This window comes from Mastacembelus armatus, chromosome 5, assembly GCF_900324485.2.
Source record: "Mastacembelus armatus chromosome 5, fMasArm1.2, whole genome shotgun sequence".
Classification (NCBI taxonomy): Eukaryota; Metazoa; Chordata; class Actinopteri; order Synbranchiformes; family Mastacembelidae; genus Mastacembelus; species Mastacembelus armatus.
Window position 1 is genome coordinate 21776304 of NC_046637.1, and position 13818 is coordinate 21790121.

A 13818-nucleotide genomic window follows, 5' to 3' on the forward strand; every position below is an offset into this window, starting at 1 on the left:
TTGCTGCTGTATAAGGCTTTTGAATAAAGACCAGATAAAAGACGTCAAACTATTAGTTTATTAGTTTATGAATCATTCATCTGTTGGTTGATAGATCAGTTTGCCTCATTTCACTGTTTCACTGTTCTTCCTATTTTGCTGCATTCTTTCACCCAGCAGTTCATGCCGCTTTACTTGATGTTTATTTACATCAGTGCACATTTGGAGCAAACAGTGAATCACTGTAAGAAATCAGAAAGGCTCTCTTGTATGTTTTCAGCAAATAAAGCTAGTGAGCACTAGATCAGGCCAGCAGGCATGAATCAGAGCACTGGCTACATACTGGGCTGCACAAATAAACTAGACTATAAAATGTCTTCCAAAGTAAATTTGCCTATTATTGTTATATTATTATATGTTTTTGATCTCCACCACAATATGACGGAAATGACATGATAACCAAAGCAATGAAAGGTGAGACACTAAACTTTTGGGTGATAAATTGTTTAGGTTTGTCACTTCCAGTGACTCCTTTAACATATGTGTAGTAATTTTTTCCATTGTTAATATAAAAATAAAGGTTATAGTAGCCTTAAATTACAATGAAACATTATTAGCGAACCTGGAGTTTTTTTAATTTATTTACTGAGCACTGAGCAATGAATATAGATTTAAAATTATAATGCTAACCATGCTATAAAGTCAGAAATTGATGTTCAGCTACTATTAAATCAGACAATCAAACATTTTCTTCTAATTTTTTTTTGTACCAACAAATAAAAAGGTATTACATTTGAGTATGGGAAAAAAATTTTATTTAGGAAAAATGTTCAGGTAAAAAAAAAGAACAAATACAGCTGAAATTTTTTGTCAACACTGAATTACAGCCCACCAGATACCATAATCAATACTTAAGCCATTCTCCAAATGTGATGCACTGTGCAAATTGCAAAGTGCAGTGGCTGTTAATGTAGCACTAATGTCAACACACAGTAGTACCACAAAACCATCCCATTTATCTCTCTTAAATCCCAGTAACGTCTGAGTTAAAAAAAAAAAGAAGATAAAACAATACTTGGTAATCAATCCTGTGCAGTAGGACTGCTGAGTCAGAAGCTTAAAGACTCCAGTGTGATCCTTTGGTTTTTATTTTGTCTTTCAGTGTGTCACTTGCTGAACACACTACCAGCTCCGGGAGCTGTAGCAGCAGCAGACTTCTCGATGGCTGTCTCTGTCCCTGTCCTCACACCGCTGAACACGGATGGAGCCACTTTGCCCATACGCTCTATGCACAAAAAGAGATGTATCATTAGGAAAAACAGATGCTCCAATCAGCAGAGCACTAACAACAACATTTCCACCTGGTGTCTTTGAAAGAAGTGTGTGAGAACAAAACATGTCTGTATCAAGGTCTTCTCTTTCATTTAGTGTATTTTCATTTCTGTGCAGGAAGCATAGTGTTTAAGTCAGCCAGACTGTCCTCTGTTGGTGTTATAAGCCTAAAAAACATACTTATAGACCATGTTTAATATGTTACATATTTATATTTATTATCACCATCATCTGGTCAAAGTGGAATTAATATCACTTCTTTAATTAAACAATGGGCCACATCTTTTTTACTAGAGTACATGCTATTCTAGCAATGACCATATAGGGTTAGGGTCAGGGTTAGGGTTAGCTATCACGTATTTAATGTCACCTTTGAAGCATCACTACCAGGAACATCACGCCTCCTGTCTCAGTTAATCATTTCAGTTTTCAGCCAGTGGATAAATGTTAGACTTAGACCAACGTTGACTTAAAAGGCAATACTGTGGCACTAGGTCAGTCCAAACAAGACTAAACAAGACTGTGAAAAATAAATAGATAAATAGGTCACTATGATGGACTGGTGACCTGTACAGGATGTACCCCTGCCCTTCACCCAAAGAGAGCTGGGATGTACGTGCTCTTATGTAACAGTTCCGAGATATCGCACAAGTCACACAACTTCCCTGGTGGTCTAGTGGTTAGGATTCGGCGCTCTCACCGCCGCGGCCCGGGTTCGATTCCCGGTCAGGGAACACTTATATTCTTTTGTACAAATTATTTTCTGTATACATTGCGCACGCAATTCAAAGCTGCAGGAACTGTCTAACGGTACTCTGACATCTATATAGATACAAATGATGAAAGTAACAATAAATAAATGTATATAGAAGGAAAACATAGCAGGACTTGAAGTGGGATGCTGATTGATTTGGTTCCACTGTTTCTTCTTTTCTTTCATTGAACAGCTGAATTTCTATTTTATGTTGCACTACTCAGGCCCTTGCAAGTTATTTAAGATGACTAGAAAATGGATAAGAGAATCATGCACTGTGGAAAGAAAATGATTAATAGATGAGCCCAGCTCAGTACCAATATAGGCGCTGATGATCCAAATTTACCAATCCAAATATAATATAAACATATATAATAAAAAAATAAATCACATCAATGCTTATTTATTTAATGTCAATTTATTGCATAATAAAAAAAATTATTAATTTTTATGTTAGTTTCAGCATTCATTTATGTATTTATTTATTTTATATAAGAGACCAAACAATGTAGTATTTTACACCATTTTATATTATTCAATGTTTTGTTCAGTTCTTCTGTTTAAAGACTGTAGTTCATTAAGAAGCAAAGTCTACTGAGCAAGATTATATTTCGAATAGAAAGGGGAAATGTTTTTACAGCATTAACAACATTAATAAAAGGCTTTACTCACCACACTCTACCATGACCTCATAGGTCTTGCTCTTGACCTCGCCCTTTAGTCCCAGTTTACTGCGGGCTCCTTTCAGGTCCTCCTCCTTCATTGGGGGACGCTTCTTCTTTTTCACCTCGCCTGGCTGGAGAGAAGTAATGAAGGACGGCAAGGGAAAAACATGAATGTTAAAGAGTGAAGAGGGAAATTGACACCGTTGTCAGACGGTTGTCAGAAGGTCCATAATCAAACCCACCTATTTGGCATAACATAACTCACCTGTGACATGGTGATTAAAGTTCGAGTGTTGGCTCCACAGACACTCTTTCCAGCGTGACAGATTCACTGGTTTGTTTGTGTCTTTGTCTTGAAGAGAGCCTGACGTTATATATAGCTCTGGTCCAGACCAAGTAAGTCTGGTCTGGCCCCCCCACCACCACACCGTGTCCCACACCGCCTGTTGTCAGTGTGTATTATTAGGTGTGACGTGAGGGATAGTACAGCTGGAATGGGTCTCCCATCTTTTATGATAAGCTCAAAGGCCAACAGCTGATAATTCAGGGCACAACACAAATGTGTCTCTGCCTCCTCTCCCCCTGCCAACCACAGCAGAGATTCAGCTTTTTTTTTTTTTAAGCTGGTGTGGCAAAGGGGTATTGAAAATGTCCACTACCTGGCAACACCTCCCCAATTCCAGGGGCAGGGACTTTGCCTGTTCATTGCTACATCATGATTAAAAGCCCAAGAGAATGTCCTATACACAGCATTTCCAAACAGTGTATGAAGCAACAACACAAGAAACATAGAAAGAAAGACACTTAAATGTTGATGTTGTTTACATTTGATAGGGTGGATGATAACATATTCTAGTCAAGCAAACAAACAGGTAATAGGGCTAAAGTAGTCATTAAACTAGACATCATAATCTGAGTTTGAGGTGTTAATTGTATGATGTGCGACAAACTGACTCACCATGTTAAAGTGACCAAAGCCCAAATCGGGAAGCTGGTCACTCATATACAAACAGTCATCTGGCACTGAATATGGCAGGACTGAGATAATCTTACGGACTGTGGAAAGCCAGCTACGACACCCATACACACACAAAACAAACAAAGCATGCCTGTTTCTGTTCCAGCTGAATCTGCTAAATGTATGCGTGGAAGCTTACTGGGCCTTTCCAAGTGCTTGTGTGTTTCCTAATTTAACTGTGTGATATTACGACCTGGACTTGAGCGTTTAACATCATCCTTCGTGTTAGTGGATGGATGACAGAGCAACAGAAAAAGTCAGTCAGGAGATGAAGTCACAGCATCCACATTGAAAATGGAAAATTGGACGCAATGTCTTTTTAGGAGCGTCTGACGAAAGACAACGATTGCTGACGCTATTTCTGGCCACACAGACTTGACTCTTATTACCACAGCACAGCTTCGAAATCCGTTTTCTATGTGTGAAACGCGGCATCTGGTGATAACGTAACGATACTCAAGACCTTTTGGAATTATAGAATTATTCTTACTTGGAGCAATCAGGCTCTGTTGCACCCTCCCTGGTGGTCTAGTGGTTAGGATTCGGCGCTCTCACCGCCGCGGCCCGGGTTCGATTCCCGGTCAGGGAACATTTTCCGAATATAAAATCGAAAATTTCACTCCAAAATTAAACACTGACTATATGTAGTATATCACATCCTTTATTGAAAAAGCAATTATGACACCTTACCTCCACCACTTGCCTTCTTACCTATGAAGTTGACTCATTTTGCAAAATATTAGGTCACCATAACTGCTGCATTATTTTGTACTTTCCTCTTTTAAACTGTATAGTCACTTCTTCTTGCAAACATGCCAAAAACATTTTTAATGAAATCCTCACCGGGGCCCTGATCACCGTATCTTATATAACCTCCATTTACTGCCACTCAAATTCTGCACCCAGCACAAGCTCATTAATACAGGTATACTGTATATATAAAGTGGCATGCACACACATGAAACACACACACCCTTTCTTTTGACTGTTTGGTGCACAGTCACTTAACAGTTTAGAGGTCTATGCATGTCACATTCTTAACATCAGGACCTGCTGAATGCTGCTTCATGCAAACAAAATCAAAACAAACAAAACACCCAACAGTCACTCAGACACAAACACACAAACAAAATGAAAGATGGAAGCTGTGATAAATGCAAAAATTGTGCAAGAAATGGTTCCCATGGAACAAAGACCCATGGCCTAGAAAACACTCAAATAAAAAAGCATATGATATTAAAAAAAAACCCAACAACTTAAACGGAGACAAAAGACATTCAAAGACAAAGAACACACAGCCAGAACACATCAGTAAACAGGTCCCAGTCAAACTATGGTCTTGTCTCTACAGATACACTAGCTGAACTGACAATACAAAGATGGTGCAGTGTGGTGATTGCAGTGCTACCTGAAAATGAAAATCGAAGGTTACTGCAAGCATTTATGTGCTTCTCCTGACACAAGTAACATCACATACAAGATATACAGTAGTAAATTGTGTAACTGTGCTGCAAAGTGTTAGAGCTGGTCATTCAAACAAATCTGAGATACGTCTAACTCATTTCATTCAGACACGTCATTGTAACTCACTCTCTCTCTCTCTCACACACACACGCACACATGCACACACGCGCACGCACACACACCACAGGCAATGGTGGTATATTGACAAGAAAATTAAAGGACAATGTTCACATGGAATCTACATCAGGAATACAATCACTTTCGAGGACATATTAGAGTATCAAATGTTTACATGATGTTTGGTTCTCTTTAGCTTTTCAGATTTGTCCAGCCAACCTGATCCTGGGCCACTGTATCACAGTAAACACTGAAGTCCAGTTTAAACCAGTGTTACATGTTTCCTATTACACTCATATTAGCAGTATAATATTTGTTCATGATAGAATTAATTTTCCCAGTGTCTTCAACACAACACATCAAGATGCAACAGTGATCCCAAGTACCTGCAAAAAAGTCTCCCAGTGTGTTAAATCAAATCCCAGGTTAGACAGCTTATCTAGAAGCCCTCCAGAAGTCAATAGTAAGAGGAATTCTGTAACCGTATACCTCTGTTTGAAAAGATCACGTTAACTCCTAAAGCTGATATCAGAATGTGTGGAGTTACAGGGAATGTATGTGAGCCTGTGTGGTGCAGAGGTAAGCACACAGGTCAAACAGGGATCCCCATGCGAAGTTTCTTCTTCTTCACTGTCTTGAGACCAGTGAGCCGACGAACATCATCCTCTTCGGATTCATCCATTTCATCATCTGCTGAGAAAAGGATCTAAGAAACAGGAAAGAGAGACATAGAAGTATTAGGAAAAAAATCATATACAGGAGACAAGTTCATGGTAAACTACAGATTCACACAAATGAAGAAAAAACTGCGTGGTTTTTAGTGAATAGATTCCAGTCATTACTATTCATTTGATCACCAACTTCTACAGCATTTTAGACAAAAACAAATCACAATTAATACTTATTGAAAAAGGTGAGAACAGAAAAATAAACTAAAAAAGGAAAAAGTACGAGCCAGCCAGGAGTCGAACCTAGAATCTTCTGATCCGTAGTCAGACGCGTTATCCATTGCGCCACTGGCCCACACAAAACTAGTCTACTTGTGCACTACCCATCCCCCACAGTGTGATCCTTTACTGGAAGCATGCTCCCTGTGGGCTGCTGCTAGCAGGAAGTGAAACAAACCACAAAGCTGATCTTTGTCTGCACTGGTTTGACCTTTTTAAAGCTGTTACACAACAACTAATACAAGCAATTAGATTCTTAAACCCAAGTCATCTGTCAGAAAAGGATAACTGTCACTGTCACTGTATCACCCAGTCACGTCAACTACATGGATGACTAGTGGACGCATCAAACATCAAAACAGACTGCCAAGCCAGCCAAGAGTCAAAAACAAAAACAGCAGTCATAAACCCAAACCTGCATACCGGATTACTTCCTTTTGACTTCTGCCTGACCTATACTTCTCATTTCCAGCTCATTAACCAACCACAGGAAACTTAATATCACATGTTTAACAGCCTGTTTAATAGCAGGCAAAAGGCAAGTGAAGCATGTTTGAATTATGAGGAGACAATTTATTACCAACTTCAATAACTGCTTCTTTTTGTATCACAGTTTTCTCATGTTTTAATAACTTTTCTTTTAGTATTCTTCATTGAATTTCGTTTTACTATTATCAGTTTGATTATATGAAACACAACAAAGCATAATACTGTGTGAGAAAAATTTATTTTCCATTTTTGCAGGATATCAGTATGGACCAGAACCCAAGAGTATGATGAAGCCAAAACTGTGACTGACATTTGTATGATGAAGCATTTAATTTAAATCAGTGTGATGGTTACGGAGTGTACTACCACTACTCCAGATAGGTTGTGATAATTAAACCACTGACCTTAGTGAAAAACCGGAGCACATGCCTTGCTGTTAGTACCAGACATCCTGGAGTTATGGTGGTTAAGATTCAGTGCTGCTTGGCCAAATAACTTCATGCAGCTTGGATTGCAAACAATTTAGAGGTTTTTATGGACATTAGAGGCTTGTTTGTTGTGTTTAACATCCACCAAGAAAATAAGGAAATAAAAATAACATATCACAGTGTAGAACTACAGGAATATTAATGCCACAATGTGATCCAAGCAACATGGAGTGTATTTCCATACAACAGAATAGCACAGTAAAGTGATTTCTTCAAATGATCAACAATTAGATTAACTGTGATATGATATCCATAGTTTCACAGGCTCACTACTGGTGTTTATATGCACCACTACCACCACTACAGGCAAACTCTGGTACTGCAACCACTGTGACTGCAGCAGATTCCAGACATCCCTATACTACAGGCAGATGTCTCTGTGGTCTAGAGGTTAGGATCCGGCCTCTAACTACCCAGGCCTGGGTTTTATTCCTGGTCAGGCAACAGTTTGTTATGGGTCAATAATGATGGATCATGAACAGTAGTTTCTATATGTGCACAGAAAAGTAGACTGCAGTGAAACATTAGACTGGTCTGAGTGTGGTTAACGGTCTTGAAAATGCTCTAATACCAGACTGGTGTGACTTCATGCAGTTTGAGTGTGAGGGCCTACATTGGCCTCATTTTCTTTACAAGCTAATAAAGTAACTGGGAGCCATTAGTTAAACAATAATAACAGCTAATGGACATACTGCTCTTCAGACTGAGGGTGTGATGAATTAGTACCAAATACATTTGTCAATCCCATTAGTATTGGAGACCAGGAACAGCTGTGAGTCTGTCATAATTAGCATTTCTAAAGCTCAGAAGAGGGCTTCAGGGTAGCCAGAGAAAGGACAGGTTGTGTGCAACTTCAACAAGGTATGCTTTACTGGTTAGGTAGTGATCTTGTCTCATGCCTATTATCACAGTGAGACTTACCTCTGACTCAGAGTCATCATGAGACAGAGCCCGTCTGTAGCGCACCTTGCTGTTCCCACGAGAGTCTTCCTCTCTCTCCTCCAACTTTGCTTTTGTCCTGTGTTTCTTCATTAGAAAATTATCTACCACCCAGAACATGAGGGCCTGAAGAGAATTTTGTAGTGAGTGATGTTTCCTCACATGGTGTTCACAAATGCGATTCACAGAAACTGGCAACATTTCTATACACTCCTACACACACAAGGGAATGGCCATGGTATGAACAAACAGGCATGATTTAAGTAACAAGGACATGTGTGATATTACAAAATCAGAGTGCACAACAAAACAAAACAAAAAACAAACAAACATAGGAATAGCGGACTTACGTTGACGAAGAATGGAACGATGAGCATGACGATGGCCAGTTCCAGGTCAGGATTCTTAATGGGGTTGTGGAGAGCCAGCTACAACATCCATAAACACACAAAACAAACATACAGGGACAGACATAAGCATACGCAGCAGCACAGACAGCACACCTAGTCTTTCAATCTGCACTGCAGGCTACATACATAAGCCTTTCCCAACTTGTAGATGCTGTACCTAACCATTAACATCTATTATGAGGTAAAGACCACTACTAGAGGAAGGCTGAGGCGCTTTAGCAACTGTCCACGCTGTCAAGGGCCAGATTCCACAGAACAAGCCTTAAGAAGCACTAACATATGTCACTGGTGGTTAGCATTTAGTTCTCTCACTGCCGCAGCCTGAACCCAACTCCCAGTCAGGGAAAAGCTCATTATGTCTCTTCCAATATATAGCAAATACAGTAGTAACTCATATTATAGGGGATCCATAGTTACATACACAAATTAGATTATCGTGAGAAATCAGGGGTCTGTCTCATGAAGAATTATTGGACAGTTTCCACTCAGGATTTCTGGTCTCTCAAAGACTGTCTGATTTAAAAGAGTCCTCAACCATTGAACTAACCTTGTATACCAACTGTCTAATATGCAATTTTTGTTTAAGCTGGTCACACCAGAAATTTGTATTTACCATTACTGCAGGAGTGAAATACTGATAAAACTACTACATTCACAAACAAATAAAAACAGCTATTCCTGGTGGTCTAGTGAGTAGGATCCAGTGTTCTTGCCGCCATAAACCAGTATGATTCCTGGTCAGGGAATTCCCTTTTTTTTTTTTACTCTAAATGGGCTCTGTGCAGTTTTCTTTTATAAATAAACAAAAGTTACAGTTACATTTAGCATTACTTACCATAATACAAATGTATCCTTGCAGTCTAACAAACATGTTGATAGAACCAGATAAAATATAACCATTTTCAGATTAATTGTTCTTTTTAAATTTTAATAAACCAATAACCCCCCCCCCAAAAAAAAACCAAAAATTAAAAAAAAAAATCCCAAGGTCAATCTTTGCAGTAAATATATCAACTCCACTGTGGTTACTTATAAGCGGTTCAGTTAGGACTGAATAATATGTAGTATGTCTATTCAGTGGAAACAGAGATGTAAGAAAAGGTGACTTTAATGTAAATGTAACGTAGATCTGGGTACATTGGCCATCCTGAGTGATTGTCCCATAAACTGTGACATGAATACTGACATTATATACAGACCCAGTGGACTTTACGAGACTGTTGTGACTCAGCCTGCGTAGGTGACAAAGGTGGATTTAGAGATTGCATCAACAAGAAAAAGGCTGCTCACCGATGTAAGTCTTAATTTGTTCTTGGTAGGGTGACAGTATTGGTATTGCACGTTTGTCCTTGTGTGCATGCGCAAGATAAATAAGGGGGGCACTAATGTCACATATATCTATTATTTTAAACCTTTACTCTTTTTTTTCTGACCTTTTTCCACTGGGGGATGAGCAGGACCAACATGATGAGGACTTTCTCAAACATCATGATGAGGATGTAGAGGATACACTGGCCCAACCACGCTGTGCACTGCACTGGCTCTCCTACACACATACACACAAACACATACAGAAATGGGGGGAGAGGGGGGGGGGGGGGGGGGCAAATCAGATTACTGCCTACGTATTCAAATATGTAACATAGGTCATCATTGGATTTCACTGCTTTGGCAATAGACAAACTCTTTGTGGAGCTAAAGAAAGCATGGGGAATGTTAAAAAGTATAACTGAAACATGGCCGACAGCAGGTAGTGCCCTCCATTCGGCATTAGACATAGTTTAGTTGTACAATGGAGCTCCCACTTGACCAATTGCACACATGGTCCTCACCATATTCTCCAAAGCGTAGAGAGTCCCACTGCCTCCACTCTACAATAGCACTGACGGCTCTCACACCAGCATAGATCAGCAACATGCCCAGAGAAGCATCTAACAGGAAGTTAATGAGGTATCTGGGAGAGAAAGGCACCAATGTCATTTGATTCTGCAATTAGATCTTTCCTGCTGGACAATCCAATGATGAGGATTAAACACCTCAAGTATGAAAGGCTGATAATTGTCACAGTTTAATGACAATATATGGACTCACTCACAGTGAACAGGGATCCTCTTCTGTGAGGTCTGACAAGTAGACGTTAGCAAAGTGGATGAACAACATCCCAATGGCCTGTTTTGAGGTGTCCAGGAACCTACAGAGACACAGCCAGTTGATTGGCTTCTGAGGAACTCTAGCAGGATTATTTTGCAGAGAAATGAATTTAAGCTTGCTCAGTTGTCTTACCAGATCCTCCAGGGTCTCCTCTCATGTTTGGGCTCTCTGAAACGTTTCACTGTGGTGGAAAGCATGTGCCGCACAGACAGACAGTTTGGGTTTTATTACAGATCACTGACACTGAGATAGAGACAATCAATCAAACCAAATCTTTTTTGTTTTAGTTAAAACCCTTTTGTGAGCTGTCAAAGTATTATGATTATACTATAAGTATTATATTTATATTATGCAATCATATGGTAGATTATTTGTTTAATTCAACTGAAAATGTAACCATGTCTTGACATATTCATGACTTGGAAAGAAGAGTTGACACGTGCCTTTTGAGCAGTTAAACTATCACACAAGCAGGCTCACAAGTGAGACATCAAAAAGCTTCTCACTGAGACTACAGGAAACTGTGTAACAGATATTTGTGTTAAAGTGAGACAGTGAATGACACAGAGTAAATCTATGTGGAGGTGGCGTATTGTTGCATGACCATGACCATGGAGAAAAGGAAACACTTTGCTCCCAGAGAAAGCAGAACTAGTGGCACAGAGCAGAACTTAAAAATGACCTAATATTATGTGTCGCTACTGTTAAATGATTAGTCTGACACCATTACTATGAGCTTACTGATAAGCTGACAATGTTTCTTTCAAAATGGCCAAAAGGGAGACGTGGGTCAGGGTTTAGTTCTTCAGTGATTAGTAATCAAACCTGCCATGTTAAGAGTGCACCGTAGAAAAAAGGTGACGTACATTAGGCTCTTTGTCCAGGATCAAACTGAAAAATATCATTCTGAGCTGGCTGCGTTACATTGCATGGAGGTGGACTACAGTATGCTAGTGTGCGCAAAACATTGTTCCCCAGGAAACAAACTCTGCAGCTACTGCGTATATCTGTATGCACTTCTGAGGTGTCTAAGTTATGGGCTTTTTCGAAGTCCTCGCTTTATTTAATCCCTGTGTGTAAGGGACTATGAGAGGTTTTATGCAAGACAGCTCTTCAGTAAAGGCAGTGAAATGTCCAATGTAAATAAAGCTCTTGCTGTTCTTCACAATAGCGACTTGTTTTCCATGACACCCCGACTACCCTCTTCTTTTAACTCTTTAAACTCTTATGATACAGAACTGCATGATGGCAGGGGAGCTTCAGTGTTACATCATCAAACAATCTCACCTCTCTAACCTCACACTAAATGCTGTAGTGTCGCCCAAACATTTACTGAAGGTTTTCTGTGTTTTCATGTGGACAGGTTCTATTGCGAGCTATGACCTCAGCTTCAGCTCTGACCATGAGTGAGACTTCAGACTAAACACGCCCTGTGTGCAGCTGCAGCTGGGTGGGATGCGCGCACAGTCTGAGGTGGAGGCCTACTCCATGAACTCAAAGGGCCGCATGGAGGGGAAAAAAAAAAAAAAAAAAAGTTAGAAAACACTGAACATTCCTCACTGCTGCGAGGCTGCTCTCATTAGGTCACACAGCTGTCAGTGCAGAGCCAGACCCTGGCTGAATGTAACTATGCCAGTGTTTCCCTGATGATCTAAATATAAATATAAGTTGGGCTACCTCAGTCAGGAATGAAAAAGGAACTCTGAAAATAATTCCTTGGGAGAAACTAAACATTTCTGAACTTGATGGACAACAGTTCAGAAACCTCAGGGTGCAAAGTAAATTAGACTAAGGACAAATGTTGAATGTTTAAAACAATAACCAAGATAAATAAACAACGCTCCTTTCCTCTGTCATTGTTATCTTGACTTCATATAAGCTTGTATTGTGTGTGATGCTGTATTAACTGAAAGCCCTGCATTTAGTTTGTGACAAAAAGCCTTTCTATGCTTGTCTGGTTCTGTCCTGGGTTTGACGTGATCCTCTCAGCAGAGATCAATATTGCATTTGATTGACGGAATGATGCTTCTGGATAATTGCTCTCATGCATCAGCAGCTGGTGGATGCCTGACCCACATCAGTCCCCTATCCATACTCACACATCAGCGTGCTGAAGGCCATCACGGCGAGAAGTCCTTGAAGGAAAATCCCAAACGAGTCCATTAGGGCTCCGCTCTCACAGCCCCGGTTATCGGTACCTGGCGTCGGGCTGGAAGACACCGACGTGTTGGTTAAGGACAAAGCAGGTATCCCCAGTCCTCCTGGACCTGCCAGTGCCACATCTCCGACCTGGGACAACATGTTGACTCCGCTAACAGCAGCCATGGGACAGAAGAGCTGGACGAGACCCGTTTGATAAAGCCGAGAGCAGAAGCTTCGCACACAGGGACCGTGTGGGCTTCCCAGTCCTCTGCGGCGGTTGTCGGTCAGCTAATCGGTAAGTTAAGCAGGACAGTCCTCGGTGAAGGACGGTGGCATCCTCTCACTCTCATCCTCCTGCTTTAAACATCCACGGAGCCATAGTTGTGTTGTCATTAGAAGTAAACCCGTGGGTCACATGGGTCACTAGAAGCTACGACAATAACCACGTAGCTCAGACCCACTTTGAGCGGCTGCAACACTAAACACCGGCAGCTGCTTTAGACGCTCCCTGCAGCGGAACAAACAGCTGTGGCTCCTCTGCCCCTTAACCCTCAGTCATGGAGCTACACAAACAAAGCAGTGCTGGAGCTTATTCTAAACGAGGCGTGCAAACGCTCCTAACGACACAAATAAAGACACAGCAACTATCATAGTTGCTATCATTACCTAGCTAGCTAGCCTCCGAGCTAACTACTTACTTCCATGAGGCTAGCGCTGGGCTAGCAGACGTAAAGCTTATTTCTTACGTCCTAAAAACGACGCACACAGTGGTCGCTCGTGATTTCCAACTGCTGTAAAACAACTCGTCTGTATTAAAACATATACGAACAATTACGACTCATGACAAGGATACATCCAGCTGCTTCTCTGCCCAGCAGTGCCCACTCATGTTGACAGACGTAGTGTCATGTGACCTGCGCGGC

General features: G+C 40.6%; 1 protein-coding gene and 3 non-coding genes across 5 annotated transcripts; 2 read left to right on the forward strand and 2 right to left on the reverse strand.

Moving 5' to 3' along the window:
* Nucleotides 1–771: 771 nt before the first annotated feature.
* LOC113129914 (store-operated calcium entry regulator STIMATE-like) lies at nt 772–13788 on the reverse strand. Of its 2 annotated transcripts, XM_026306142.1 has the most exons (10): nt 12853–13788; nt 10886–10934; nt 10698–10793; nt 10435–10556; nt 10036–10148; nt 8543–8620; nt 8175–8318; nt 5928–6035; nt 2738–2861; nt 772–1264 (listed from the first exon to the last, which is right to left on the reverse strand). In XM_026306142.1, the coding sequence occupies exons 1-10, from the start codon at nt 13076–13078 to the stop codon at nt 1146–1148; spliced, it is 1179 nt and encodes a 392-aa protein (XP_026161927.1). In that variant the 5' UTR covers nt 13079–13788; the 3' UTR covers nt 772–1145. The 2 variants fall into 2 exon arrangements, with proteins under 2 accessions (XP_026161927.1, XP_026161925.1); XM_026306140.1 differs by lacking the exons at nt 5928–6035; nt 8175–8318; nt 8543–8620; ... (3 more) ...; nt 10886–10934; nt 12853–13788 and adding an exon at nt 2996–3156 and having other exon boundaries at nt 778–1264.
* trnae-cuc (transfer RNA glutamic acid (anticodon CUC)) lies at nt 1974–2045 on the forward strand. The gene has a single exon. It is a non-coding gene; the product is annotated as a tRNA-Glu (tRNA).
* On the forward strand, nt 4266–4337 carry trnae-cuc (transfer RNA glutamic acid (anticodon CUC)). Its single transcript has one exon. It is a non-coding gene; the product is annotated as a tRNA-Glu (tRNA).
* On the reverse strand, nt 6280–6352 carry trnar-acg (transfer RNA arginine (anticodon ACG)). The gene has a single exon. It is a non-coding gene; the product is annotated as a tRNA-Arg (tRNA).
* Nucleotides 13789–13818: the final 30 nt, after the last annotated feature.

What these genes read in the sequence shown, in the direction of transcription:
- LOC113129914 (XM_026306142.1), bottom strand. Translation starts at nt 13,078, where the DNA reads ATGGCTGCTGTTAGCGGAGTCAACATGTTGTCCCAGGTCGGAGATGTG. An exon ending in TCTACGCTTTGGAGAATATG is followed by an intron (nt 10,149 to 10,434) that starts GTGAGGACCATG and finishes GTATGTGTGTAG; the next exon opens with GAGAGCCAGTGCAGTGCACA. An exon ending in TCATCCCCCAGTGGAAAAAG is followed by an intron (nt 8,621 to 10,035) that starts GTCAGAAAAAAA and finishes TGGATGTTGTAG; the next exon opens with CTGGCTCTCCACAACCCCAT.